This window comes from Camellia sinensis, chromosome 14 (assembly GCF_055761805.1).
Source record: "Camellia sinensis isolate YWXY chromosome 14, ASM5576180v1, whole genome shotgun sequence".
NCBI lineage: Eukaryota > Viridiplantae > Streptophyta > Magnoliopsida > Ericales > Theaceae > Camellia > Camellia sinensis.
The window spans coordinates 31,298,839-31,325,707 of NC_138974.1; the positions used below are offsets into that span (position 1 = coordinate 31,298,839).

General features: G+C 40.5%; 1 protein-coding gene across 4 annotated transcripts; it reads right to left on the reverse strand.

Annotated features, from left to right (window-relative positions):
* Positions 1-447: 447 nt before the first annotated feature.
* LOC114270163 (uncharacterized) lies at positions 448-7,266 on the reverse strand. 4 transcript variants are annotated; one of them, XM_028211588.2, is made up of 9 exons: positions 7,007-7,266; positions 6,479-6,544; positions 5,928-6,063; positions 4,923-5,722; positions 3,568-3,741; positions 3,341-3,457; positions 2,366-2,545; positions 2,200-2,246; positions 448-1,347 (listed from the first exon to the last, which is right to left on the reverse strand). In XM_028211588.2, the coding sequence occupies exons 2-9, from the start codon at positions 6,524-6,526 to the stop codon at positions 993-995; spliced, it is 1,857 nt and encodes a 618-aa protein (XP_028067389.2). In that variant the 5' UTR covers positions 6,527-6,544; positions 7,007-7,266; the 3' UTR covers positions 448-992. The 4 variants fall into 4 exon arrangements, with proteins under 4 accessions (XP_028067389.2, XP_082761641.1, XP_028067390.2 ...); XM_082905515.1 differs by having other exon boundaries at positions 6,679-7,091; XM_028211589.2 differs by having other exon boundaries at positions 6,724-7,034.
* Positions 7,267-26,869: the final 19,603 nt, after the last annotated feature.

Below are 26,869 nucleotides of genomic sequence, written 5' to 3' on the forward strand. Positions count from 1 at the left end.
TTAATATTGCTATTACTTAGTAAATAATTAAAAAGGATAAAATAGTCATTTGAGCATTTATCATTTTTCATAATATCCCAAACAAACATTAAATTTACTAAAAATAATTCAATCCAAACATCTAATCTCATAACTAAACAAACATAAGATACAACAGGGACAATGTATCTCAAAACTAATAATCCGATAGATTACAATCTCTTATTATCCAGTCCGTTCAAACAAATACACCCATAATTTGTTAGTGACCGTATGTATCCAAATTTATTTATACATTCTTACACTGAATGACGTATAATAATTCAATTATAACAAAACAAATATATATAAAAAAAAAATAGAAAATTGTTTTTGAGTTCCAAAGCCAAGTAGGTAGTTGAGTGCTGACTTGAAGTTCACCAATCCAGAGATACTAGTTAGTTGCAGTCTCATAAGCATGCAAGGAGATTTTCACACAACAAAACCAAAAGACAGATCAATATATATATTTCTAGTTCAAAGCCTTTCAAGGTGGCTATAATCATCCATTACACTTCAAACAGCCGCAACTCAAGGATGGAAAACTCGAGACTCTTGAAACAGGAAACTTACCGAACATTATATTTTCACAGCATTCTTGTCAGCCAATCCATGCAACACATGAGAACCCAAATTTTATAGAATCAAGCTATCCTCCTATCCCTAGAGTTCCACTGCTACTCTGAGAAGAGCATGGATGGACCAACACAAATATATTATCCTGACTCACCTGTAGAGAACAAAACCTTGAGCACTAAAAGCTAAGGCCGACAAAGTACTTCCACTATTATTTAAATTTCTATCCTGTACATATTTAATCTAGAAATATATATATATATATATGCAATCAAAGCAGCCTCTAGGGATTCCTTCGTACTTACGAACCACAGTATAGCGAAATAATTTGGGCTACTTGTCAAAAATTTATTTAGCAAATGAACGTGAGTCCAAACTTCTAGAAGTTATGGAGCCATTCACATGTAAAAATCACGGTTGTCGAAGAACTCCCATCCATCATCCACCAGTGCCTTGCGATCATCTCCTGCTCTCTCCTCTCCACCAGAAGGCTGGTCGCCAACAGAAGGTATTGGGCTGGTTTTCTTTGGGGACTCGGATGAATCAGAAGGTATTGAGCTTGTTTTCTTGGGGGACTTGGATGACTCAGCATGTTCAGCAACCTGATCAGGTGCCATGCTCTTCACGGATGAGCTTGAAGAAGCTAATCTGCAGCTTGTTTGGCTGGAGGAAAGAGACTTGCTAAGTGGAACACGGTCATCAAACTTCTCTTTCAGCAACTTCACATCCTGACAGATAACAGATATCTCTCCTCTGCAGAGAGGAGGAAAAGAAAAGATAAATGGTTATAACCCGAGTTTATCAAAGACTAGATCTACATGCCCAAACACAATTTTCACAAGATTAAAATGAGGACACAAACAGGCCTGAGCTTAAAATGTTGAAACCACTAAAAAGGAGGATCAAAATACAAAGATTTTGTAGTTATTGCAAACTCCTCTAATTACGTCCCATCATCACATATTTATTATTTGCAAAATAAACAGAATCATTAAATTTGAATAGGAGAAAAAGTGTGTTTGAAAGTAGATTTTTTTGGTATGAAATTCTTTGCAAAAGGATCATTCTAGCTATTTTATCCCATAAAAACTCTCAGCGAACACAAATCTACATCCTTACGCACACAACTAACACCAAAGCCTTACCAGATAACACAATTAAGCGCTTGAAACTAAATGCATAAACTTTGCATGTGTTTAGATAGTTAATTTTCAGTTTTATCAAACAGGCCTCGAGACATCCACTCGGCCACTATGTCAATGGCACATTTTAGAAGTACAGAATCTGATGCATGCATGCATGCATGAACAATGCATGTGTGTGACTATAGCTGTTAAGAGTTATAAAGAAAAGATGCACTTGACCCAACACTACATGCAACTGCACAGATACTTATCCAAAAATAACAAAAGTTGACTATAAATAAGAATGGTTGGAGAGCATGGCAAAACTTGAAACATCATCAGAAAAGGGGTCATTTTTATTAGCTAAAATGCAGTTTTATAGGTATCCCTTGGTCAAATGCCTTCATAGGAAAAGGGGGCAAAACCTATAGCACAAGCTAGCCAAACATCAAAAAAATTACAATGAACAGATGAAACTTACTGCAACATATCAACAACACGACCACGGTCCATGAGAAACTCCTGTAACTGCAATGGAAAAAACAAAAAAATGAGAAGATCAAGCCTTGGAATAAAATTACCTCCTTGGATTCACCCATAAAAGATAGTTTTATTACCATACATTAACATGCAGAAAGAATTACTACCTTGGAATTCTCCTCTGCTTCTTGCTTCAATACCTTTGACTCTTGAACCACCTTCTCCATGATGAGTTCTTGCTCAGCGAGTGCATTTCTTGCAGAATCTTCCTTTTCCATCTTCTCCTGCTCTGCTGCTTTCCTGACTTTTTCTGCTGCATCCAATCTTTCCTCTAGAGTTTGACGCATCTACAATAAATAAGAATGAAGAATTACAAAATCTGATCCTGCCTTTACACTAAAATCTGAAAACAGATACAAATACCACGAAGCAGAGACCTCTTCAGGTGAGTTTCCGAAAAAGAAAAACAACTCCATGAAAATAGTTTAAGAACCTAAACATAAATTCAACATTACAATAATAAAGAAAGGACACAAACAATAATGTAACATAGCCCTTCAACAAAAACAACCAATAGCATGTAAATATGAATACGTTTTTTTTTTAAAAAAATACATATTAAACACCAATTCAATTCCGTTAAGAATATGTATAAAATTAATGACAGACAAATAAAATAAATTTGTTATACTATGTTGCAAAACCTCGAAAAGATTTTCTTCCACCAAAAAGAGACCTTTAAAAAAATTCAGCATACTATGGGTAACTTCGCCAGGTATCAATGGCACCAAAAACTTGGCAGAGCTAATAAGCAGATTTCGCAGCAGTCATACAATGAGGCATGGGGTCCTGGGGACTCATTTGATAATGAGACAGATCAAACTAGATGTGTCACATGATAATCAAAGGGAGAAAATTAGAAGTAACTATAAGGAAAATATCACACATACCAGTATTTATCAAAAAAAAAAATATATATATATATATATCATACATACCAAAACAACCATTCAGATTATGTATTACAGGAGCAACATGTTAAACAAACTATAGCACCTTAAAAAATTAGTGTAAAGTTAATCAAGATTAAATTGATGAAAGCAACAAACAAGAGTACATGATGAAGTAAATGTTAAAAGAACCTCATCAAGAACTGCAAGAGATTTATCCCTTTCATCTGACAAGCTAAGCAAGCGAGATTGAAGTTCCCTCACTTCAGTAGCTAGGATGGCCTTCTCACCATATACTTCTCCCGCATGCTGCAATAAAAGAAAAGGGAATAGGGTCAATTTCCATCCTAATTACTCAAAGCACACCTAAATTTATAAATAATCAAAAGAGCAATTATATTGGATTAACAATACACAACCATGTCATTTGCTTCCTTTGCATGTTGCAGCATTTTTTTGAGGTCCTCCGTCCTGGTGAGAATATCCAAGCCCCCCCTAACAGCTTCCTCCTTGGCTTCTTCTGCAGCTTTCTCTTGAAGTTCCACTTCTCTCATCAAGCTGATAATTGACTCCATCTCCAAAAACAAGATTTTCTGCACCATGTTCAATAATTAGAATCCAAAACCTATCCAGTGCAAGAAGGAACATTTTCTAGAACCTAACACTGCTTTCTTTTTTTCAATCTCTATTGAGATGTTTCGTTCATATGGTTAAAAAGACCACAGATGGCATGTTTATAAGTTGATCCTAACCTAACTAGAAATTAATAAGATATCCCACAGCCTCTTTAGTCGGATTACCCGTAAGGCATAATTTTGAGTCTGGGGAGAGATTTGAATATAAAACTAGATTTTGGGATCAAGTGAATGACTACACTCTGCCAAGGGCTCATTCTGAACAGGGCTTCATTCAACTCAATCAAAATTAAATAAACAAGTAAATAATACGATAAGATGACTCAGTGCACTAGATTCCCGTTAAAATGGAGTTTGGGGAGAGCAAAATATGTGCAGCATTTACCCCCATTTTCTATAGAGATTGTTTCCGTGACTCAAACCCACATTACCAAGGACGCTAACAGCGAACCTTACCATTGAGACAAGCCGCCATTATAAATCAACAATAGAATAATAAATAAAAATTCCTTACAATTGAAAATTCAAGAAAACTTTGCCAACCAAAAACAGATTAACTTTCCAACAGTTAAATGGAGTCTATGGCGAAAAAAAAAAATTTACAGATGTGGCGGGAAGAATGGCGCATGAAAGCACAATTTTTCGGAATGCAAAAAACCATAGGATGGACATATGAGTCAGGTTAATCTACGACTCTATGTTCCAACATATGATGTACCACAACACTTCCCTTTTCAATTGACCACCTCAAATCAACGTAATAGTCTCTAAACGAGAGGACGATGTGCAGCCCCCCATGGTGTCAGATCCAGTGAGAATAAATGTCATAAAAATCATTAAAGATAGAAACTAAAATTGAAAATAAAATGCAAAAAAAAGTTATTACATTTAATCATCCACAAACCCTCCCAAAATGGACTTTGAGTTGGTGATCCAACAGCATAAGATGTTCATCTACTCTAATGAGTGCCGTAGGGACTTACATAATCAGGTTTATCACAAAGTTTTGGCTACATGAATTTCACAGGCAGGAAAGAATATATGAAGTAAAGAATACCAAATAAGGAAGAATTTCTGTAAACTTGCACTATTAGTAGTTTAAAATCATAATAAACAAATTGAAAAACTAGCAAGACTACCTTGTTATTTCTTGCATCTTCAATGATATCCTCAAGCAGATCAATTCTACAAACTTGCCCAGATCGAGTAACCACAGTGTTCAAGGTAGGCTCATCCTCAAAATCAACCATTTCACCAGAAGAGATATCTTTCGTGGAAGCATCATTGAAAGTACCACTTGATTCTGGTTTCTCGTGATCACCATTTATAACTGCTAATTGAAAGCTGCCTTCTGGAGCATCTGGTTCGCACTCTTGGATGGGTGATGGAGCCACCTTAACCACAAAATTCTCTACCTCCGATTGATTAACATCTAACCGTGATTGTTTTTGACGGCTTTCTTCATGGACAACCATATTCAAATCATAAGCACTTGGACAATTAAAATCTTCTGAACCAGCCAACTGATTGCCACTCACAGTGCCATTGGTACAACCAACAACATGTTTTGAAGTGGTTGATGAAACATGTGAACCCTGATCAGATCCAACTTTGAGCCCGCTCAACTCCTGCAGTAAAATAGTTTCCTCACTTTCTGTGTTTACACCATTGCGATCATCATCTGCACTATTTTTTTGTTCCATGGTGATTGGTGTGAGATGGGAGGTTACATCGGGGCCAACTTCGACATTGCCATCCTCATGCTTCCCTAATGAAACCAAATCCTCATTTCCATCATATCCACATACTTGATCATGATCACCATCAGCATCATAAAATGGAGAACCATTTAATGTCTCAACGGGCTCATCCAAATTTTTTGAATCCATTTCAAGGGTATTCTCTGTACAACCAGGGTGATATGCATCTTCCACAGCTACTGAGATCCACAAATAACATCAACCGCATCAGTTATAAAAGTTGAAGAAACATGGATTTCACTTCATGACCAATGTAGCAGTATATAATACAGATAAATATATTTGATAACTTCAATCTAACCTGAGAGAGTTAGATTTAAAACTGCACTAGCATTCCAATTGAATCAAGAGTATAATTTTCTGATAGATTCAGCAAAAACTCACCTTCATTGGAAGATCCAGAGGCCGACGCGGCTCCTTTGGATAAATATGGGATAACCTCCACAACAACAGCCTCCACAGCTGCATCAGCATCCTTTGAGTGCTCAATGGCAACAGCCCTCAGCATGCGGGTATCCACCTGTTTGAATCAATATTTAAAAAGTAGTTCCAGATGATAATAAAAAGAACAGGGAAAGGATTTTGACCATATTCCTTGTAGGGGAGGGGGTTACATACCACAGGAAAATATAAACCAAATAGTCAGTGATGAGAAATGTGGCTTCAAGAATAACTTTTTAAAAAGACCCTCAGAAACATGTTGGTTTAATTAACAGCAGGTACTAAACCAAAGGATTTTAAAATGATTCAGCTAATCACAATAAGTAGTAAAGAAAATTTATTTTATATTTGATTAGTAAACTGTTAATGAACCACAAACTTCAGAATCTCCAAAAAAATAAAACCATAAATAATCTCTAGAGAATACTAAAAAGATAACCCAATAAATTACATAATTAAGAACAGAATGCTTAGTGGTGGTAGAGCAATTATACCTGGGGAAAGACCTCCTGCAACACACGATAAACTGAATTGAAACCCATCTCCCACAGCTATCAAATCTGCAAAAAACAAGCCAAAAAAACCAAACCAGGAAAATCACTTTTTTTATTATATTACAAGAATATAAACAAGTAAACAATGATAATAAAGGAAGCAGAAAGAAAAAAGGGGGAACACACACACACACACACACATGCTAATACAATTCTATTTGAAAGATCAAGAGAAAACAACACACGTATAAAAACCCTAGCTCTCTGTTTGGGAAAACTACGCCACAGTCAGTCGAATTTGGGTCATCGGGACAGGAGACTTCTGATTTCTCCAGTCCCAACAAGAAAAAACAAAAAAGACACAAAAAGGAAGGTTCAATTCCTTTTCACTTTCTTTTCCTATCTTTTTTCCCACCAACCAATCAAAGGCGCAAATGTGGGAAACAATCAAGATCGCAATTTTCAAGAGAAACTCAGAGAAACCCTAGAGGCGATCAGAAGGGTTTGATTGAGACAATCGTAACAAACCTTTTGAGCGCGTTGTTAGCTTATCGCTGTCGAGATATAGGTGCGTGAGAGAGAGTAATTATCATCAGTAAGCAGACAACAGCGTTTGAGAGAGAGAGAGAGAGAGATATTAATTTATGAAGTGACGTCTCCAGAGCAGACCTATGCAGCTAAGTTACTGGGTATTTGTGTAAATTTAGAACTCGTGCGAGGGTATTTTGATCTATTAAATAATGGAGGCTGTTGGGGCTTCCCGGAGCTTCCAATTCCACGCACGCACTACTTTTTCGCATTTTCAGTTCACACTAGGGGTGTGGACAAATAATGGATCGGACCGGGCTTCGACCGGATTTGCACTTTATATTAAGGCCAAGTTTGAAAAGACTAAATAAGTATATTTTTTAACTTTTTTTTATATTATGTGTAGAAAAAATAGAGAGGAGATGTTGATTGATGTGACCCAAAAAAGATAAAAAGATTAAATAAGTACACTTTTTTAGTTTAGCCAAACTTGACCTAATTTTGAAAAAATTCCTGATAAATTTTAGTTCATCTAATTTTAAAATAAAATACTTATATCAATTAGTTATATATATTTTTAATTATTATTAAAAAAAATCTATTTTATTTTTAAATAATATTAAAATACTGCTACATTCTACCATCGTCGAAATTTCGTTAAACGGTCATCGAAAACTCATCGAAATGTTTAATATCATTGGAAAGTAGCCAGAATATTACCAAAAATTTGTCAGAGTATCGCCAGAATATTCTGAATGTCATCGAAAGTCGTCAAAACGTCTAGAATGTTCGCTAGATGTCAATAATATTGTCGGAGATTCGCCAGAATGTCTAAAATATTATGGGAAAAAAATAAATTGTGAAATTAAAGTAAAAAAATATAGCAAAATGTGTTAAATATTAATAAACTGAAAAAATAAGAAAAAAAACTAAGAACAACAAATAGTAACAATGGAAAAAAAAAATGTTACTTTCAATTTTTTGGGGTTTAATATTGATCAAAATAAAAAACAAGCTTTAAAACTATAAGATGTTACAGTTTCAAAGTATAATTCTATTAAGTATTTATCCTTATTAATCAAACTGAAAAACATATTATGAAATTGAAAAATTTTACAATTTTAAAGAAAGTTGTGAAACTGCAAAATTTTACAGTTCTAAATAATAATTAATTTCAACCAAAAAATAAAACTAAAATTGTAAAATTATACAATTTTTACTACCTGTAATTAAAACTCGAAAACAACTTAATAAGAACTTAAAAATTTGCTCCTTTATAACAGGGAAATAGAAGTGTGTAGTATAGAAAAATTATTAAAACTGAGAGATTGAAGAAAAGAGATAGATATAGAGAGATTCTTGTCTTTTGACAACTATTTTTTGGCTTAGATATAATCAGATTCAACAATGATTCATCCTCCCTTTTTCCCTCACCCCCTTTGACCCCCTCTCTTTCTCATTGGTTACATTTTCTTTTTCTTTTTCTTTTTTTTCCTGCTCCTCCAATCATCACCCGCCACGTGGCAGAGGGGGGTGACCCCCAAAAGGGGGTCCCAAGCATTATTCAATCAGATTTAACGTAGATCTACATTAAATTTGAATAGATCTACTTATCCTCTTTGTTGGAAACTCATTTCTTTCGCCGTTAGTGAGCACAAAGTAAGGAGTTGGTGCTTGGTAATTGCCCGCAAACCCCAATCAATGGTGGTTGTCAATTGTCGGGGACAGTAGATTAAAAAGAGAGAAAACAAGGAAGGCGTGGTTGTGGTTATGGTAGTGGTCATCGTCGCCAATATTAGAGAAAGAGAGATAAAGAGAAAAAGTAAGATGTAGGGAAAGAGAAAAGATAAATGGGTATAGGACTTTTGAGACTATCTAAAAAAATTTAGGATTAAATAGAATACACACTTTTCAAAAATGACTTATGGGTAATTTGTCCATAAATTTTTAGTTTTAGTGAAAAAAAAAATTAATGAATTATTATAAGTTGTCATATCACTATTTTTTTTTGTACATATTTTTTTATAAAAAAAAATTAAAAAATTATTAAAATAATCTGTTCCCAAACGAGAATAATAAATATATATGTATTATTTCAAATTCCAGCTAACCCGATCTTGGATTTAATTTATCTATCTCAAGTTCTATCCGAAAATAAATTTTAAATTCGTCCATTTAATTCAATAGATATGGATTATTATTTATTTAAGTCTCATCTGAGAATGGACTATTTTAATTGAAGATGTGTATAATTGTAAAGAAAGTAATATGAAAACTTATAATCAGTGTGTTTGGTTTGAGTTTTTTAAATTAAGTTTTTTGAAAACTGAGTTTTTTGGTTTTTGTGTTTTTTTGTTTTTAGTGAATATTTTTAAAATTTTAAATATTTTTTTTCTTTTTTTACATGCACCTTACTTAGATGTATCTAAAAAGTAAAAAATTTGTGAAAAAATATTTTAAAAATTAATAAATACAAAAAATGTACTGAATTCTCCTATATTTTTATATTTTTGGTATTTAGTGAATTTTTAAAAGGTTTTTTTCATTTTTTTTTTATTTTTTAGGTATATTTATGTTAGGTATGTCTAAAAATTAAAAAAATTGCTCAAAATGTTAAAAAAATTCAGTAAAAACAAAAAAACACAGAAAATAAGAAAGTAGAATTTTCTGAAAAATATTTTTAAAAAATGATAACCAAGCATAGTGAATAGTTTTTTTATTTTTTTATGCTTTTTGTTTTTTTTAGAATATTAACAAAATTAATTATAAAATAAAAATAATTTTTTAATAAATATTTTATTTTAACCATATACAAAAGTATATATATATATATATATATTATTTTTTAGCTAATTTTGGAACAAAATAATATAAAATTAAAATTTATATTTTATAAATAGACTGGTCGGGTTAGGTTTGGATTAAGATTCTTTATTCCAAATTCAATCTTAAAATTAAATGAACTAAAAATTTTAACTAACCTAATCTTATGACTTGAATATTGTTTTTCTAATATCTAAAAATATTGGGTTAGACTAGATAGGCTATCGGACTCATAGCAACCTCTAGTTCACACACTGTTTTTTGTGTTTAATTTTGATGTCTAAATAAAATTATATGATTTGAAAATTAACTTCTTAACAAGTTATTATTCAAAAACAATTTTCGTGCAAAATATATACATATATAATTGTATTATAAAGTTTCATTCAGAGGTTAAAGTTGTATGCATTTTTTTTTTATTAGTTTGATGATTATATATGAGCGTGAGAGAATAATTTTTGTAAAAATTAGGCCGAGTTGGGAGATGGTCATTATGGCCCACAATACGAAGGGTTGAGTAAAAAGGCCGTAAAGTTACTTCGGCCCAAGAAAGGTACAAAATTACTCCGCCCGAGATAAATGTAATGTTACTCCGGTCCAGAAGCGACTTGGAGTTAGGCCGGTCTCAGAGTTAGTCCGGTCATGGCATATTGTGGTTAGAACGGTCAAAACCTTGCTACTCGGTAGCTCGGTCTAAACACACCATGGTTCGTACATGAGAGAACCGAGATAAGGTGTAGAGAAAGGAAGAACCGGACTAATGATAGTTCAGCCTACTCTGCGGCTCAGCATAGCCATGATTACTTCGGTCATGTTGGAATTCGGCCATGGTAAAAACCATCTCACTTGGTTTAAGCAGTGAGGGGGGTGTTGAAGGATAAGCATTATCTTTCAGAAGTATGAATCCTAGGAGGACTCTGCATGGAGGAGTAGAAGTCCTACTAGGATTATACCATACGAAACCTATAAAAACTTACAAACATCACCTTTGGAGAGGTAACACATAACTTTGCTTTCTGAATACACAGAGCTTTTGTCTATTTGTCAAGCTTACTGACTTAGGCATCGGGAGGTTTCCGGCACACACCCGCCGGCTAGTTCACGTTTGTGTTTTCAGGTGATAAAGCGACGACGTACGGAGGAGCGCAGACTTGATCAACAGGATTATACGAGAAGGTTTATTTCTTTCCCGTACAATTGGCGCCGTCTGTGGGAAAAACAGACAGAACAAAACCTCTTGATTAAGCCTCTCCTCTTTACAGACAATGGCGCACATTGAAGAATTGCCACATTCCGCCATCGACGGACAAACTCCAGATGGGGGCGCTAGGCGTGAAGGATTACCTTCTATCCCTCCCATGGCAGACCTGGAGTCCCAACGACATAACCCCAGGAAAGATACTAGGGCGAGGCGGACTAACAGCCCCCGTCACTCTCGTTCGCAAAGTCCTGACAGGCAAAGGCGGAGGATTGATCCTCAAGCTCTAGAAAACCGCGTGAAGGAGCAAGATGAATTAATAAGAAAGATAGCGGCAGACATGGAAGCCTTGAAGCGCCAGATGAAGGGAAAAGAAGTGGCGACAGGAGAGGGGCGCAAAAACAATACGCCCCCTCGCCACTCAGAAAATCGTAGTAGGAATACCACACCCTCGCAAGGAGAGAGCAGAAGCCTCAGGACAGGCGATACTCAATCCAGGTTTTCCAGAACTCGTCACTCCAGGTCTGAGAGGACGAGATTTGAAAGATCATACACTGAAGGAAGCACGTATTGGCCCTCACATACGCACCAAACCAGATCTAGACAGACAGAGTTACCCAGATCATCCGACTTACGAACCGTACTCGAAGAAAAGGCACGATGCAAGGAGGATGCCAGGGCACGGGATCCACATAGAGTTTCTGCTTTACAGCGGTTGGCTCCTCGGACGCATGGAAGCGTCGAGGTTAGAATGCCAATACCGCGCCTTGCCTACGAACCAACGGACAAAGCACTAGCAAGGCTGCACACTTCACCGTTCATTCCGACGATTGAAAACGCGCCCCTACCATCAGGCTTCCTTCAGCCCAAATTCACTACATATGAAGGGAAGACGGACCCCTACTCACACTTGAGCCACTTTCGCCGGGTCATGGCTGTATACAGGCGAAACGAGGCCTTAATGTGCATACTCTTCCCATCTAGCCTTGGCGACCTAGGCCTGACTTGGTTCGAGAAACTTTCAGAGGGCAGCATAGCCTCTTGGGCACAATTGGCAGAGGCATTCGTAACAAGGTTCCGAACAAACACTAAAACCCCGATGGAGATCGACCAGTTACTCTCCATCGACATAGGCGATAAAGAGACCCTAAGATCTTACAATAGTCGCTACTGGGAGACATTCAATCAGATTGGGGACTGCCCCACCAATCTCGCCATTGCACAGTATAAAAGAGGCCTTCCAGTTAGGAACAGACTAAGGGACTCGATCACCATGACGCCACCCCTCACCATGGAAGCCTTGATGGAAAGAGTGCATCAGCACATCAGGGTAGAAGAGGATGGCGCACGTGCCAAAGCAAAATCTGGAGCGACCACAGTACTAGAAAAGAAGACCTCAGCGAAGGTTAATACAGTAGATCGACCGAACAGAAACAGACGTGGCAGACGAGATAACGGAGAAGACCCGGATAAAAGATGGTTGAGAATCCGCACTGCCATAACCACGGTGTTCAAGAAACCAATATATCGGATTCTGAGCGAAATAAGAGATGAGCCTTTCGTCAGATGGCCAGCCAAGCTAGGGGAAGCTCAGAAGGACTATGACGAAAGATCACGGTGCACCTTCCACAAAGAAAAGGGGCACCGCACTGAAAATTGCACACCATTGAGACAGCACTTGGAGGAATTGGTGGCGGCAGGTCACTTGGATAAATACATTGAAAGAGGGACGCAACCAGCCCCCCAGGACCATAATAACCCCAATGGGATGCCAATCGACGCCCCGCCACAAGGCATTATCAATGTGATACATGGAGTTTTCGAACCTGAGCGTGCATGCGAGCTCAGGGGATCAATCAAAAAGGCCGAACATTTAAGAGAGGTTCTAAGTGCCTAGCTTGCCATCAAGAAGGGGAAGACAGAAGCCACAAACGTCATGTCCTTTTCAAATAAAGACTTAGAACGGATATATTGCCCTCACAATGATGCCCTGGTCATCACTCTCCGAGTCAAGGATTTTGACGTCAAGCGGATTCTGATTGACCAGGGTAGTTCCTGTGAAATCATGTACTACGAAACATTTAAACAACTGAAGTTACAAGACAAAGACTTGGCGCCTGCTGTATTTCCCCTAATTGGATTCAACTCCATGCTAGAATGGCCTGTCGGCAAAATAATTCTTCCAGTTAGAGTAGGAAGCGTGACGAAACAAGTGGAGTTTTGGGTATTGAAGGTCCCCTCCACTTACAACATCATCTTGGGCAGAACATGGCTGCATGCCATGCGATCGATGGCGTCATCCTACCACCAAGTAATGCGGTTCCCCAACGACACCGGTGTAGTTGAAGAGGTCTACAAAGATCAAATTATGTCCAAGCAATGCTTTGTCACGGTAAACGGCAGCCACGCTACCAAAGGATATGTTCATTCGGTGGAAGAACCTGAAAGTAATAAACTGTTCGCAGATGTAGGCAAAGCGGCTAATCAGAAAGCGGTGGAAGACTTGGTAAAGGTGAAAATAGATGAAAAGAACCCGGATAAGTTCTTTTTGCTCGGTTCGTCGTTGTCCAGCACTGAGAGATTAGAGATCTTAGAATTCTTAACCTCTAACATCGAAGTGTTCGCCTGGACGCCCTACGACATGCCAGGCATTGATCCAAACTTCATCTGTCACCAACTTAATGTCCACCCATCTGCCAGGCCAATCATCCAACGTACACGTAGATCGGCACTCCACCACGCCGAGATAGTGGCAGAAGAAGTAGGTAACCTGCTGGAGGCAGGAGCAATTAGAGAAGTACACTATCCAAGATGGATCTCCAACACAGTAGTAGTACCAAAGAAGAATGGCAAATGGCGTGTCTGCGTCGACTATAAAACAGTCAACAAGGCGTGCCCGAAAGATAGCTTTCCTCTACCACGAATAGATCAACTGGTAGACCTAACGGCGGGCACAACCGACTTAGCTTTCTGGATGCATACAGAGGCTACCACCAAATCGCCATGCATGAACCAGACCAGGAGGTCACATCCTTTACAACTCCGAGAGGACTATACTGTTACAAGGTCATGCCCTTTGGCCTGAAGAACGCAGGGGCAACATTCCAACGAATGGTCACCAAGATGTTTGAACCATTGTTAAGAAGAACGATGGAGGCTTATATCGACGACATGGTGGTCAAAAGCAAGGATGAGAATGACCATCTCAAAGACCTAGGAGAGATGTTTGAAATCCTGAAGAAACACAAGTTGCGCCTCAATGCATCTAAGTGTGCATTCGGAGTAGGATCTGGCAAATTCCTGGGCTTCCTTGTGACCAACCGGGGTATAGAAGCGGACCCCTCCCAGATCAAAGCAATTCAGGATTTGGAGAGACCAAACTCAGTAAAAGAAGTGCAGCATCTCACCAGCATGACAGCCGCGCTCAATCGGTTCATAAGCCGATCGTCAGACAGACTACGACCATTTTTTGAAGCATTAAAAGTCAAGTTCGAGTGGGACGAAGAATGCAACCGAGCTCTGGAAAGCTTGAAGGAATATATGTCTTCCCCACTACTGCTTGTTACCCCAGTACCTGGTGAAGAACTTTTCTTGTACCTGGCAGTCTCTCAGCACGCAATTAGCGTAGTGTTGGTTCGTGCAGAAGGAATCCAACACTTATCCATCTTTTATGTCAGCAAGACATTGCTGGGAGCCGAAACAAGGTACTTGCCACTGGAAAAACTGGCATTAGCCTTGATGATGGCCTCCAGGAAGTTGGCGCACTACTTTCACGCCCACACCATAGTCATCCTCACAGCTTTCCTACTAAAAGTTTTGTTTGAGAGGGCGAACTTTTCTGGGCGAATCTTGAAGTGGGCAGTAGAGTTGGGACAATTCGACATTAAGTTCCAACCCAGAACTGCAGTGAAGGCCCAATCTTTGGCAGACTTCGTCGCAAAGTTTACTCTTGGAAGTCATCATATCTGCCCAGTCGACCTAACTGATACAACCGAACAAGGGATGGAAATTGACGCCGGAATAACGCAACCCCTCGCAGGAGGCACTCGGACAGACTCCAAGGCAGACCAGACTAAAGGCAGCAAGGAAGAAGCAAACCAAGACTCACTAGCAAATAAAGACTTGGTACCATCAGATAGCGAGGGGCAGACAACACGCTTGGACCTTAAAGAAAACACCAGTAGCATTCTTGACCCCACGACATCATCTGACCCCTCCACTTGCTGGAAGTTGTTCGTTGGAGAGATGTGGAAGCTCTTTGTGGATGGAGCATCCAACCGGGATGGTGCAGGACTTGGCATAGTCCTCATCTCACCAAACGACCTGGTTGTGGAACAAGCAATCAACCTTGGCTTCCCAGCATCAAACAACGAAGCGGAGTATGAAGCACTCCTTGCAAGACTCAAAACAGCATCCTACATGAAGGCCATCGAATTAATGGTCTACAACGACTCACAGCTGGTGGTAAACCAAATTTCTGGCGACTATGAAGCAAAGGATGATAGGATGGCCAAGTACCAAGAATTGGTCAGAACAGAGATCAAGAAATTTGAAGTAATGAGGATAGAACAGATTGGCAGGGAGGAAAACAACAGAGCAGACAAACTAGCAGGCTTCGCTTCAATGGCAGATACTTCCCTCCCTCATCCGTTACTCATCGACTACCTACCTAGACCAAGCATTGAGGACCCCGAAGCAGAAGAAGTATGTTGCGCAGAACTAGGCCCCTCTTGGATGGATCCCATCATCCTATTCTTAAAAGACGGCATCTTACCAGAAGAGAAAAAAGAAGCCAACAGAATAAGAGCGAAGTCACAGCGATTTTTGGCTCTCCCCATCTTTGGCATTATACAAAAAGTCATTCACAGGACCTTACCTAAAATGTGTTCATCCCAGCAAAGTGGAAGCATTCTTATGTGAGATACACGAAGGGGTGTGCGGAAGCCATCAAGGAGGAAGATCGCTAGCTTACAGGGCCATTTCGCAAGGATACTGGTGGCCATACATGCAGGCAGACTCAGAGAAACATGTGAAGAAGTGCGAGAAATGCCAAAAATTCGCACACCAAATACATCAACCAGCTAGAGAACTCCTACCATTGACTAGCCCATGGCCTTTCGCAATGTGGGGCTTAGACATAGTAGGACCACTTCCAACGGCACCCGAAAACAGGAAGTTCTTTCTCGCAACAACAGACTACTTCACAAAGTGGGTGGAAGCAGAAGTATTGGCATCAATCAAAGAAAAAGATGTGAAGAAGTTCATTTGGCAGAATATCATCACTCGGTTTGGCATACCAAAAGCCCTAATCTCAGACAACGGCACTCAGTTCGACGGCAGAATCTTCAGAGGCTTTTGTGAAGAGTACAAGATAGAATTCTATAACTCTACGCCGGCATATCCCCAAGCAAATGGTCAGGCAGAAGCACCAAACAAGGTAGTATTGGATGGACTGAAGAAACGGTTAGAAAAAGCCAAAGGCAAGTGGGTGGAGGAACTCCCTTATGTTTTATGGGCTTACCGTACTACACCACGACGATCAACTGGAGAAACACCATTCTCCTTAGCTTATGGCATGGAAGCAGTGATCCCACTGGAAGTTGGTCTCCCCACAATTCGAAGTGAAAATTTTGATCCTGACTTGAATGGCGAAGCCATAACTTTGGAACTCGACCTTGCGGAGGAAAGAAGAGAAAGGGCACTGGTTCACATCGCCTCATATCAACAAGAGTTATCCAAGAAATACAATAAAACAGTTCATCCGAGACAATTCAAGGTTGGAGATTGGGTACTGCACAAAGTGAGAGGAAACACCTTGATACCAGGAGATGGCAAGTTAGGGCCAAATTGGGAAGTTCCTTACAAAGTGGTTGGGTTAGTAGGCAAAGGGGCATACCACCTAGAAGACAAGGACGACAAAGCCATTCCAAGGCCGTGGAACACTGCCAATCTCAAACTGTTTTATTTTTAAGTTTTTTTACAAGTATGTGTAATTTTCTTTTCTCTCAATAAAACAAAGTCGATTCTTTTCAGCATAGTTATTCTTTGTATGAGATTGTATTAGTAAGTTAGGGACATCAAAAATAAGGTTGGCTGGATTAAACCAACACCCTTCCTAAGCCTAGGATAAGGATCCAGGCTGCAGGACGTTTGGTCGGAATAACCAAACATTTTATTCTAAGTTGGCTGGAAAAAACTAACTTAGAGGTTGGCTGGATTAAACCAACACCCCTCCTAAGCCCAGGATAAGGATCTAGGCTGCAGGACGTTTGGTCGGAATAACCAAACATTTTATTCTAAGTTGGCTGGAAAAAACTAACTTAGAGATTGGTTGGATTAAACCAACACCCCTCCTAAGCCCAGGATAAGGATCCAGGCTGCAGGACGTTCGGTCGGAATAACCAAACACTTTATTCTAAAGTTGGCTGGAAAAACTAACTTAGAGGTTGGCTGGATTAAACCAACACCCCTCCTAAGCCCAGGATAAGGATCCAGCTGCAGGACGTTTGGTCAGAATAACCAAACACTTTATTCTAAGTTGGCTGGAAAAACCAACTTAGAGGTTGGCTGGATTAAACCAACTCTTGTTACTCTTCAGCCGAAGTAAGTTTAAGGCTGAAGAGTGGTTGGCTGGAATAAACCAACTCTTGTTACTCTTCAGTCAAAATAAGTTTAAGGCTGAAGAGTGGTTGGCTGGAATAAATCAACTGGAATAAACCAACTCTTGTTACTCTTCAGCCGAAGTAAGTTTAAGGCTGAAGAGTGGTTGGCTGGAATAAACCAACTCTTGTTACTCTTCAGCCGAAGTAAGTTTAAGGCTGAAGAGTGGTTGGCTGGATTAAACCAACTCTTGTTACTCTTTAGCCGAAGTAAGTTTAAGGCTGAAGAGTGGTTGGCTGGAATAAACCAACTCTTGTTACTCTTCAGCCGAAGTAAGTTTAAAGCTGAAAAGTGATTGGCTGGATTAAACCACTCTTAGTACTCTTTAGCCGAAATAAGTACATCGGCTAAAGAGTGGTTGGCTAGAAGGCTCAGTCAGATTACTCAGCTGAGACCAGATTAAAGTATCTCGGCCACAATACTATTAGAAAGCAAGCTTAAACAGGGATTTAAACCGAGATAACAGTTGGAAGTGAAAAGAGAATGGAAAAGCCATTGCAAGTACAAACATACAGATAAACCGAAATAAGAGTTCAAAACAAAAAGGAATTTTTTATTCATCAGAAAGATTACATGGAAGGGGCTCCTAGCCCGGTTACAAGTCAAACCAAACAAAAGAAAAAGAAAAATTACAAAATCAGTTGAAAAGATTCTCCAGATCGGCGTCAACATCAACAGGAACACCGATGTCAGAGGTTAAAACAGTTTCAGTTTGAAGCTCGGTCTCTATCGGAAGCACGGTCTCGGTTGTGAAGTCTTCCGCCGATAGCTCCAACCGAGCTGATTGATCATTTGTTTGCTCGTTGACAGCCGGAGTAACAGTTTGTTCGTTTTCTTCATCTTCATCATCCGAATCCTGCAAAAAATTTTCTTGGACAGAAGCAGCATATTCCGCTAGTGAGGCCGGAATAAAGTACTGCGGAGCATTGTAGACCTCGGTTTCGGGCCCACAGCCGAGCTATTCCACAGCACTCCTCCAGCCACACTTAAAGAATAAGTCCTTCGCCCCCTCACATTGTGGAATGTAGAGGCCCTCCGCCTCTTTGAAACCTTTGGCGTTGGCATCACCGACCTTTTTCTTCAGATCGGCTATTTCGGCGTCTTTTTTGCCTTCAAGTTTGACCAACTCGCGCAAGTATTTGTCTTTCACCGTTGCAGCAATTTTTTATTTTTCTACTTCAGCCGAGCTAACAAGTCCGGTCAAGCGATCGTTCTCAGACTGTAGCTCGGCTATCTGCTTCTTAGCTTGCTCAAGCTCGGCTGTCTTTGCCTCGGCATCTGCCATGGCTTGCCTGGTAGTCTTGCGAAGCTCCAGCACTTTCTTATGTGCAATGTTGTTCTTCTGAATGGCCTGCAAAAGAGTAGTGACTCTCTTTAGCCAGACTGACAGTTGGGAAAAGTTAGAACAAAGAAAAGGGAGAGTCACTTACCAGGATCATTGATTTTGTTGATGACCGGATGGCCTTCAGCTCGGTGTTTAGTTATTTGTTGTGGTGCTCCATGTCTTTTGGAAGGCAAACACTCTTGGCTAGATTGAAAGCCATCAAGTGATCCTTCTCAGCAACAACCGAGTCAGTTTCCTGAATATCTCGATTTTGAAAGGTAAGACTTGGAGCCGATTTGGAGGAGTCAGCTCGGTCAGAGTACTCCGGTTGAGGGCTTGGTTGAGGGCTGGGCGGAGAATGGTCTCATCCTCGTCAACAAGTCGTTGCTCGGTTTGGCTAGTCCGGGCACGCTTGTTCGCCCGAGATGAGGATGGCTGCTAGGATGGAAAAGCTACCACGGTCTCAGTTGTCTGACCGGTTTGTGGTACCTCGGGTCTGTTGGTCTCGGTCAAGAGGGCCCTGACTCTGTTTCTCTTGGCCATTTCTTCTTCAGCGGACAGTGGGATTAGTCTGATTTCTGGCAAGGTTGGGTCCGGTTCTGGGGCCTCTTCTAGCAGAAAGTCGGTCACTCTCGCTTTTCAGCGGCCGCTGTATCTATAGGTCGGCTCGAACTTTAGCAGCTTGGCCCAACTACGTTCTGGATACCGTAGTGCAGCGCGCAAGGTCGCTAGATTGGGGTAGCTGTATAGAGAATGGAGGTGGGCAGAATCTGCGAAAGAAGACAACTGTTAGTTCGGCTGAAAGATTGAAAAATCGAAATATAATAAAGCACGCAAGAAAACCGAAGTAAATATGCCGGGTTCTCCTTTTTTCCAGTTTATACGTCGGCCAGGAATCTGGGCTTGATGATCCTCAAAGTTCCCAGACACCTAGAAAAAATCATCATCGTTTAAGTCTTTATCTGGTGTATATTTTATTATCTTCTCTCGGCGACGGCGTATTCTTAAATAGTAGACCCACCCATCTTCTTTTGAACCAATGGAGTATTGGTGGAAGATTTCGGCCAAACCAAGGTTGAGACCGGTTTGGCGGTTTAGTTCGGCTATTCCCATTATGATACGGTATGAGTTGGTGGATAGTTGGGTTGGGCATAGTCTGGTTTGCCTAAGAAACTCACAAATTAAGAGTTGGACTGGAAATCGTAGTCCGGTTTCAATTATGGACAAAAGGGTGAAGGGGACAAAGCCTTCATTTCCCCAGGGTATGACATCTTTTTCGGCTAAAATCAAGTGGACGTCATCGGGTATATTGTAATCTTTTCGAAATTCGGCAAGACCGCCCGGAGTATTTACTAAATATCTATACTTCCCTATTTATTGTATAAATTATGAATAAATTAGATCGGTACAAAAATTGTGCTCAGTAGCTCGGTTGAGCGCGCAGAGGAGTGCCTAGGCGACCTAAGTCTGCAAAGTGAAGAACAAAGGTGTTAAGCACAGATCATTGGGTTGTGCTACAAATTAAAAACAGGGTAAAAAAGTTCTACTTCGGCTTTGAGGGATGTTTCAGGCTCTATCTCGATATTCTGCAAGGTGATGGGTAGCTCGGTTTGAGCAGGGTTTTTATTAGCTCGGCCTTGCCAAGCGTCTCGATATATCGGTTATGGAAACGATTTTGTTAGACCGGTTGATCGTCTAGGGGCAGCTTTCGGAGTTCGGTCTAAAAAACTAAGAAAGCTGGTTTAGCCCCGAAGGCCTAAGATCGGTAGGAATTCAGGTATCTCAGTATTCTAAGTGCAAATTTAGTTCGGTTTGTTACCTCGGCTAAGGTTTTTCAAGAAGTGGTTTGACTTATTTGAAGCTACTGGTATAAACATGAAGTGTTAGTCCGGTTGTAAGCTGACTAGACTTTTACCTAGCTTAAACAGTATCCTAGTTCGGTTGCATCATGATTTTGGATCAAAAACCAGTTTTCTACAGGATATTTCATATACTCATGTGTTCTATGGTGAAGATTTTTTCCATAAAAGTACAGAGCGAAGCAAAATGGAAAAATACGTTTTGCAAAAACACAGAAAACAAAACACAGAAAGCAAAATACGAAAACAAAGTAAAGGTACAGTGCTTACCTGATGAAGAGGCAAGAGTTGGAGAGAGACTAACAGTTATGAAGAACACGAGCTCAGAAGATTGAAGAAGGAGTAGAGGCACAAAGAGGGAAAAATTGCAAAGAGTGTCAAAATGAAGAAGCAATGAAGGCTCAGATAAGGAAAAGTTACAAAATATGGCAAAATGAAGAGACTCGTTTTAGGTAAAGGAAAAAGGGCGGGACTGTTCAAATTTCACGAAGTACGAAGACAGCGTGACAGCCGTCCTCAGTCAATCAGAGCGTGCCACGTGTCCTGGGAAGGAGAAACGATTCAGTCGCTGTGATTGAAGAGACGTTTTGACCGGACAAACAGAGCCCGGTGTGAAATTAGCTCGGCTGGAAGGCTTAAGAGTTTTAGCTCGGCTGGAAAGGCTAAAGGGTTTTTAGCTCGGCTGGAAAGGCTTAAAAAACTTCAGCTCGGCTGATAGACAGGTAATCCCTATCATGCTGCACAGATGGAATTAAGGGGCAATTGAGAGGATAATTTTTGTAAAAATTGGGCTGAGCTGGGAGATGGTCATTATGGCCCACAATACGAAGGGCTGAGTAAAAAGGCTGTAAAGTTACTCCGACCCAAGAGAGGTACAAAATTACTCCGACCCGAGATAAATGTAATGTTACTCCGGTCCGGAAGTGACTTGGAGTTAGGCCGGTCTCAGAGTTAGTCCGGTCATGGCATATTGTGGTTAGAACGGTCAAAACCTTGCTACTCGGTAGCTCGGTCTAAACACACCATGGTTCGTACATGAGAGAACCGAAATAAGGTGTAGCGAAAGGAAGAACCGGACTAATGATTGTTCGGCCTACTCTGCGGCTCAGCATAGCCATGATTACTTCGGTCATGTTGGAGTTCGGCCATGGTAAAAACCATCTCACTTGGTTTAAACAGTGAGGGGGGTGTTGAAGGATAAGCATTATCTTTCAGGAGTATGAATCCGAGGAGGACTCTGCATAGAGGAGTAGAAGTCCTACTAGGATTATGCCACACGAAACCTATAAAAGCTCACAAACATCACCTTTGGAGAGGTAACACACAACTTTGCTTTCTGAATACACAGAGCTTTTGTCTATTTGTCAAGCTTACTGACTTAGGCATCGGAGAGATTTCCGGCACACACCCGCCGGCTAGCTCACGTTTGTGTTTTCAGGTGATAAAACGACGACGTACGGAGGAGCGCAGACTTGATCAACAGGATTATAAGAGAAGGTTTATTTCTTTCCCGTACAGAGCGAATGAATTTAATTGGTTTTTTCACCCACCGCATAGATATATACACCAAAAACACCATGCATGTATGTAAAAATGGACCTGGGGGTGCTGTCAAAGCAGTGATCTGTTGTGAGCGCGTGGTTTGATGATTTGATCTATCATGTTATAAAATTCGTTGAGTATATTATCTATACAAAAAATTCAGTTAATTAGAAATTCGTAATCCCACGATCAGATTCAAATTGTTTTACAAAAATTATCAATATAATGTCACCCCTTTTTTTTTAAAAAAAAACAAATGTGCTCTTGTTATAAAGTTATAAATTTTCAATCAATTTAACTTTTTGCACGGATAATCTATTCAACAAATCCTACAATATAACGGTTTAGATTATCAAAAAAAATTCAAAAAAAACCTTCACAGACTCACAGCAGATTGCTGCTGTGACTAAGTCACAGCAGATTGCTGGTTCAGAATTTTTTATACATGGCACTTGTTATGTCGACTGTGTAGAATTTGATTTGGTGGAAAATGTGAAAAATATCATTTTCCAATACATGCAAGAATAATAAAATAAAATATTATGGCCTATTTTGACAATTAGAAAAAAAATTAACTTATAAACTTATTTAAGTCATATTATTTATCCTTTTTTTTTAATATTTAAAAAAAATACTAAAATGTTAAAAAAAGAAAGTCACTTTTCAAAATAGGCCTATATATATGTACTCTAGGTGACTTGCGACTTTTTACATGCATTTTAACTAGATCCACAATCACATTAGTCACATATGTATTTAATCATTACAGTAATGCTACATGCACCAATTAATATACGCACTAGTGTACTGCAAGGGTAATATATGTGAATAAATTGAGCTGAGCTAAGTCCCTCACTTTTAGACATTTGGACTGAGCTATGGGCCAGAGTTGGAGCTATGATAGCCCAATCCTGGGCCATCCAGGCACCAAGCCAGTTAAAGGTGCTTCTAGGGACTTGACCGCACTGTCTAGAGCTAGGTCTTGAGGCAGACCGAGGTGTTAACAAGGAAGAAGGCCGAGCTAAGTGTGATTGGCCTTTGGGCCCTATTGTAGTGATGGTTACCACGACTCTACCCAAAGTAGCTTAGAGCAAAGGAAGCTTGGTTGGATATAGTACCAACTGAGGTAAAAGATGAGCCTGCTCACTTAGCTTGCAGTATTGAGGGTGTTCTAAGGATAAGCATTATCTTTGCGAGTGTGATTCCCGGGAGGACTCTTTTAGGAAGAGTGGGAGTCATACTAGGATTGTGCCAGACAGATCTATAAAAGCTCATAACAGGACCTATGCACAGGTATCACAATTCTTATTCTCAAATACACAGAGCTTTTGTGTCCTATTGTCTACTTTGCTGACTTAGGCATCGGAGAGGTTTCCGGCACACCCCCACCAGCCAGCTCACGTTTGTGTTTTCAGGTAACAAAGTGACGACATTTAGAGGAGTGCAAATTTGATCAACAAGATTATACGAAAAGATTATTTCGTACTCGTACAATTGGTGCCGTCTGTGGGAAGTCATACAGAGAACAAACCTTTTGATTGAGTTTTCCTTCAATCAATGTCAATGGCGCATAAGGAGGACTTGTCACATTCTGCTATTGATAGGCAGACCTCGGAAAGGAACGGGAGGCGCGAAGGTTTGCCTTTTGTTACGCTCATGGCAGAATTGGATCCCCAACGACGAAACCCACGAAGAGACGCACGAGAAAGACGAGGCTCAAGTCCACGCCGCTCTCAAAGCCCTGATAGGCAAAGGCGGAGGATAGATCCTTAAGTTCTGGAAGATCGCGTAAAGGAGCAAGACAAAGTGATAAGGAAAATGACTGCTGACATGGAGACTTTGAAGCACTAGATAAAAGGCAAAGGAGTGGCAGAAGAAGAGATGGGCAAAGGCAGAACGCACTCTCGCCACTCAAGAGATCGTGACAGGCAAGTCACAACGTTTTAGACTGAAAGCAGAAGTCTCAGGAAAGGCGACACGCAGTCAAGAACCTCTAGGACTCGTTACTCTAAGTCTGAGAGAACGAGGACTGAAAGGTCATGTACGGAGGGGAGTAGTTATCGGCCCTCACATATGCACCAAACGACATCTAGGCACACAGAGTTGCCTAGGACGGTAGACCTACGGACCGTACTAGAAGAAAGGGCTCAAATGAGAGAAGACACTCAAACTCGTGACCCCCGAAAGGCCTCTGCTCTACAACGGTTGGCTCCTAAGACACATGGGAGTGTCGAGGTTGGAATGCCAATACCACGCCTTGCCCACGAACCAACAGACAAAGCGTCAACAAGGTTGTAGAGCTCGCCGTTCGTTCCAGCGATTGAGAACACACCATTACCCTTAGGCTTCCACTAGCCTAAATTCACAACTTATAAGGGAAAGTCAGACCCCTACATGCATTTGAGCCACTTTCACCAGGTTATGGCCATGTATCGACGAAACAAGGCTCTAATGTGTATCCTATTTCCTTCTAGCCTAGGCGACCTGGGTTTGACATGGTTTGAGAGGTTGCTAGAAGGCAGCATAACTTCATGGGTGCAACTTGTGGAGGCAATCGTGACCAGGTTTAGAACAAGCACCAAGACGACAATAGAGATTGACCAGCTATTCTCCATAGACATAGAGGAGAAGGAAACATCGAAGTCTTACAACAACCGGTATTGGGAGACTTTTAATCAGATTGGAGATTACCCCGCAAACCTAATTATCACACAATACAAACAAGGTTTACCAGCAGGCAATAAATTGAGGGATTCAATAACAATGATGCCACCCTTCACGATGGAGACCCTAATGGAAAGAGTGCATCAGCACATCTGAGTAGAAGAAAATGGCGCTCGCGCCAAAGCAAAATCTGGCACAACAAAGATGTCAGACAAAAAACCTACGGCAAAAGTTAACACAGTCGAATGGGAAGAACGGCCGAACAAAAATGGTCAGGGCAAACGAGCCAATGGTGAGGACTCCCAAGCAAGGAAGTTAAGAGTCCGCACCGCCATCACCAAGGTGTTCAATAAACATATCTATTGGATTCTTAGCGAGATACACGACAAACCCTTCGTTCGACAGCCAACCAAGTTGGGAGAAGCACAAAGGGCTACAATGATAGGTACCGTTGTACTTTCCATGATGAAAAGGGATACCGCACTGAAAACTGTACACCATTACGACAATATCTAGTGGAGTTAGTGGCTGCAGGCCACTTGGACCAATACATTGAAGGGGGAGCACAGCCAGCCCCCCAGGGCCACAACAGGCCAGATGGGACGCCAGCCGACGGTCCGCCCGAAGGCATAATCAATGTGATACATGGTATCATCGAGCCTGAACGAGTATGTGAACTCAGAGGCATGATCAAGAAAGCTGAACATATGAGAGAGGTACTGAGTGTACAACCTCCCGTGAAAAAAAACAGAGGCAACAAACATCATCACCTTTTCTGATAAAGACTTAGCAAGGCTAGAAAGCCCTCACAACGACGCACTAGTGGTTAATTACGACATCAAGCGGATCCTGATTGATCAAGGAAGCTCATGCGAGATAATGTACTATGAGACCTTCAAACAACTCAAATTGGAGGACAAAGATTTAGCACCCGCGATATCTCCCTTACTCGGCTTCAACTCAATGCCAGAATGGCCTGTTGGCAAGATAATTATGCCAATCAAAATAGGAACAATGACAAAGCAAGTGGAATTTTGAGTATTGAAAGTCTCATTCACTTACAACATAATCTTGGAAAGAGAATGATTGCACGCCATGCGAGTGGTAGCATCAACCTATCACCAGGTGTTACGATTCCCCGACGAAGCCGGAATAATTGAAGAAGTCTTAGGAGACCAAATCATTTCCAAGCAATGCTTCGTGACGGTAAACGGCAGTCGAACTGCCAAAGGGTTCATACAAATGGTAGAAGAGCCAAAAAGCAACGAGTAGTTCGCAGACGTCGGCAAGGCAGCCGAACAAAAGGCAGTAGAAGATCTGGTGGAGGTCAGAATAGACGAGAAGATCCCAGAAAAATTCTTTCTGCTCGACTCATCTTTGTCTAGCACCGAGAGAATAAAGATCATGGAATTTTGATCTCTAACATAAAGGTGTTTGCTTGGACGCCGTACGACATGCCTAGCATTGACCCAAACTTCATCTACCATCAACTCAATGTCCACCCAACCACCAGACCAATTATACAGCGAACTCGCCGATCGGCACTTCATCACGCAGAGGTAGTGGTTGAGGAAGTGGGGAATCTACTAGAAACGGGGGCAATCAGGGAGGTTCATTATCCCAAGTGGATCTCCAATACCGTGGTGGTGCCAAAAAAGAACGGCAAGTGGCGTGTTTGCGTGGACAACAAGACAGTCAACAAAACGTGCCCAAAAGACAGTTTTCCTCTACCACAAATAGACCAACTGGTGGACTTAACTGCAGGTCACAACTGACACAGCTTTCTTGATGCG

Excerpts from the sequence above, each read along its gene's own strand:
- LOC114270163 (XM_028211588.2), bottom strand. The coding sequence starts at position 6,526 with ATGGGTTTCAATTCAGTTTATCGTGTGTTGCAGGAGGTCTTTCCCCAG. Across the intron at positions 3,458-3,567 it reads CAAAGGAAGCAAATGACATG|CATGCGGGAGAAGTATATGG; the intron begins GTTGTGTATTGT and ends CTTTTATTGCAG. Across the intron at positions 2,247-2,365 it reads AAGCAGAGGAGAATTCCAAG|TTACAGGAGTTTCTCATGGA; the intron begins GTAGTAATTCTT and ends TTTCCATTGCAG.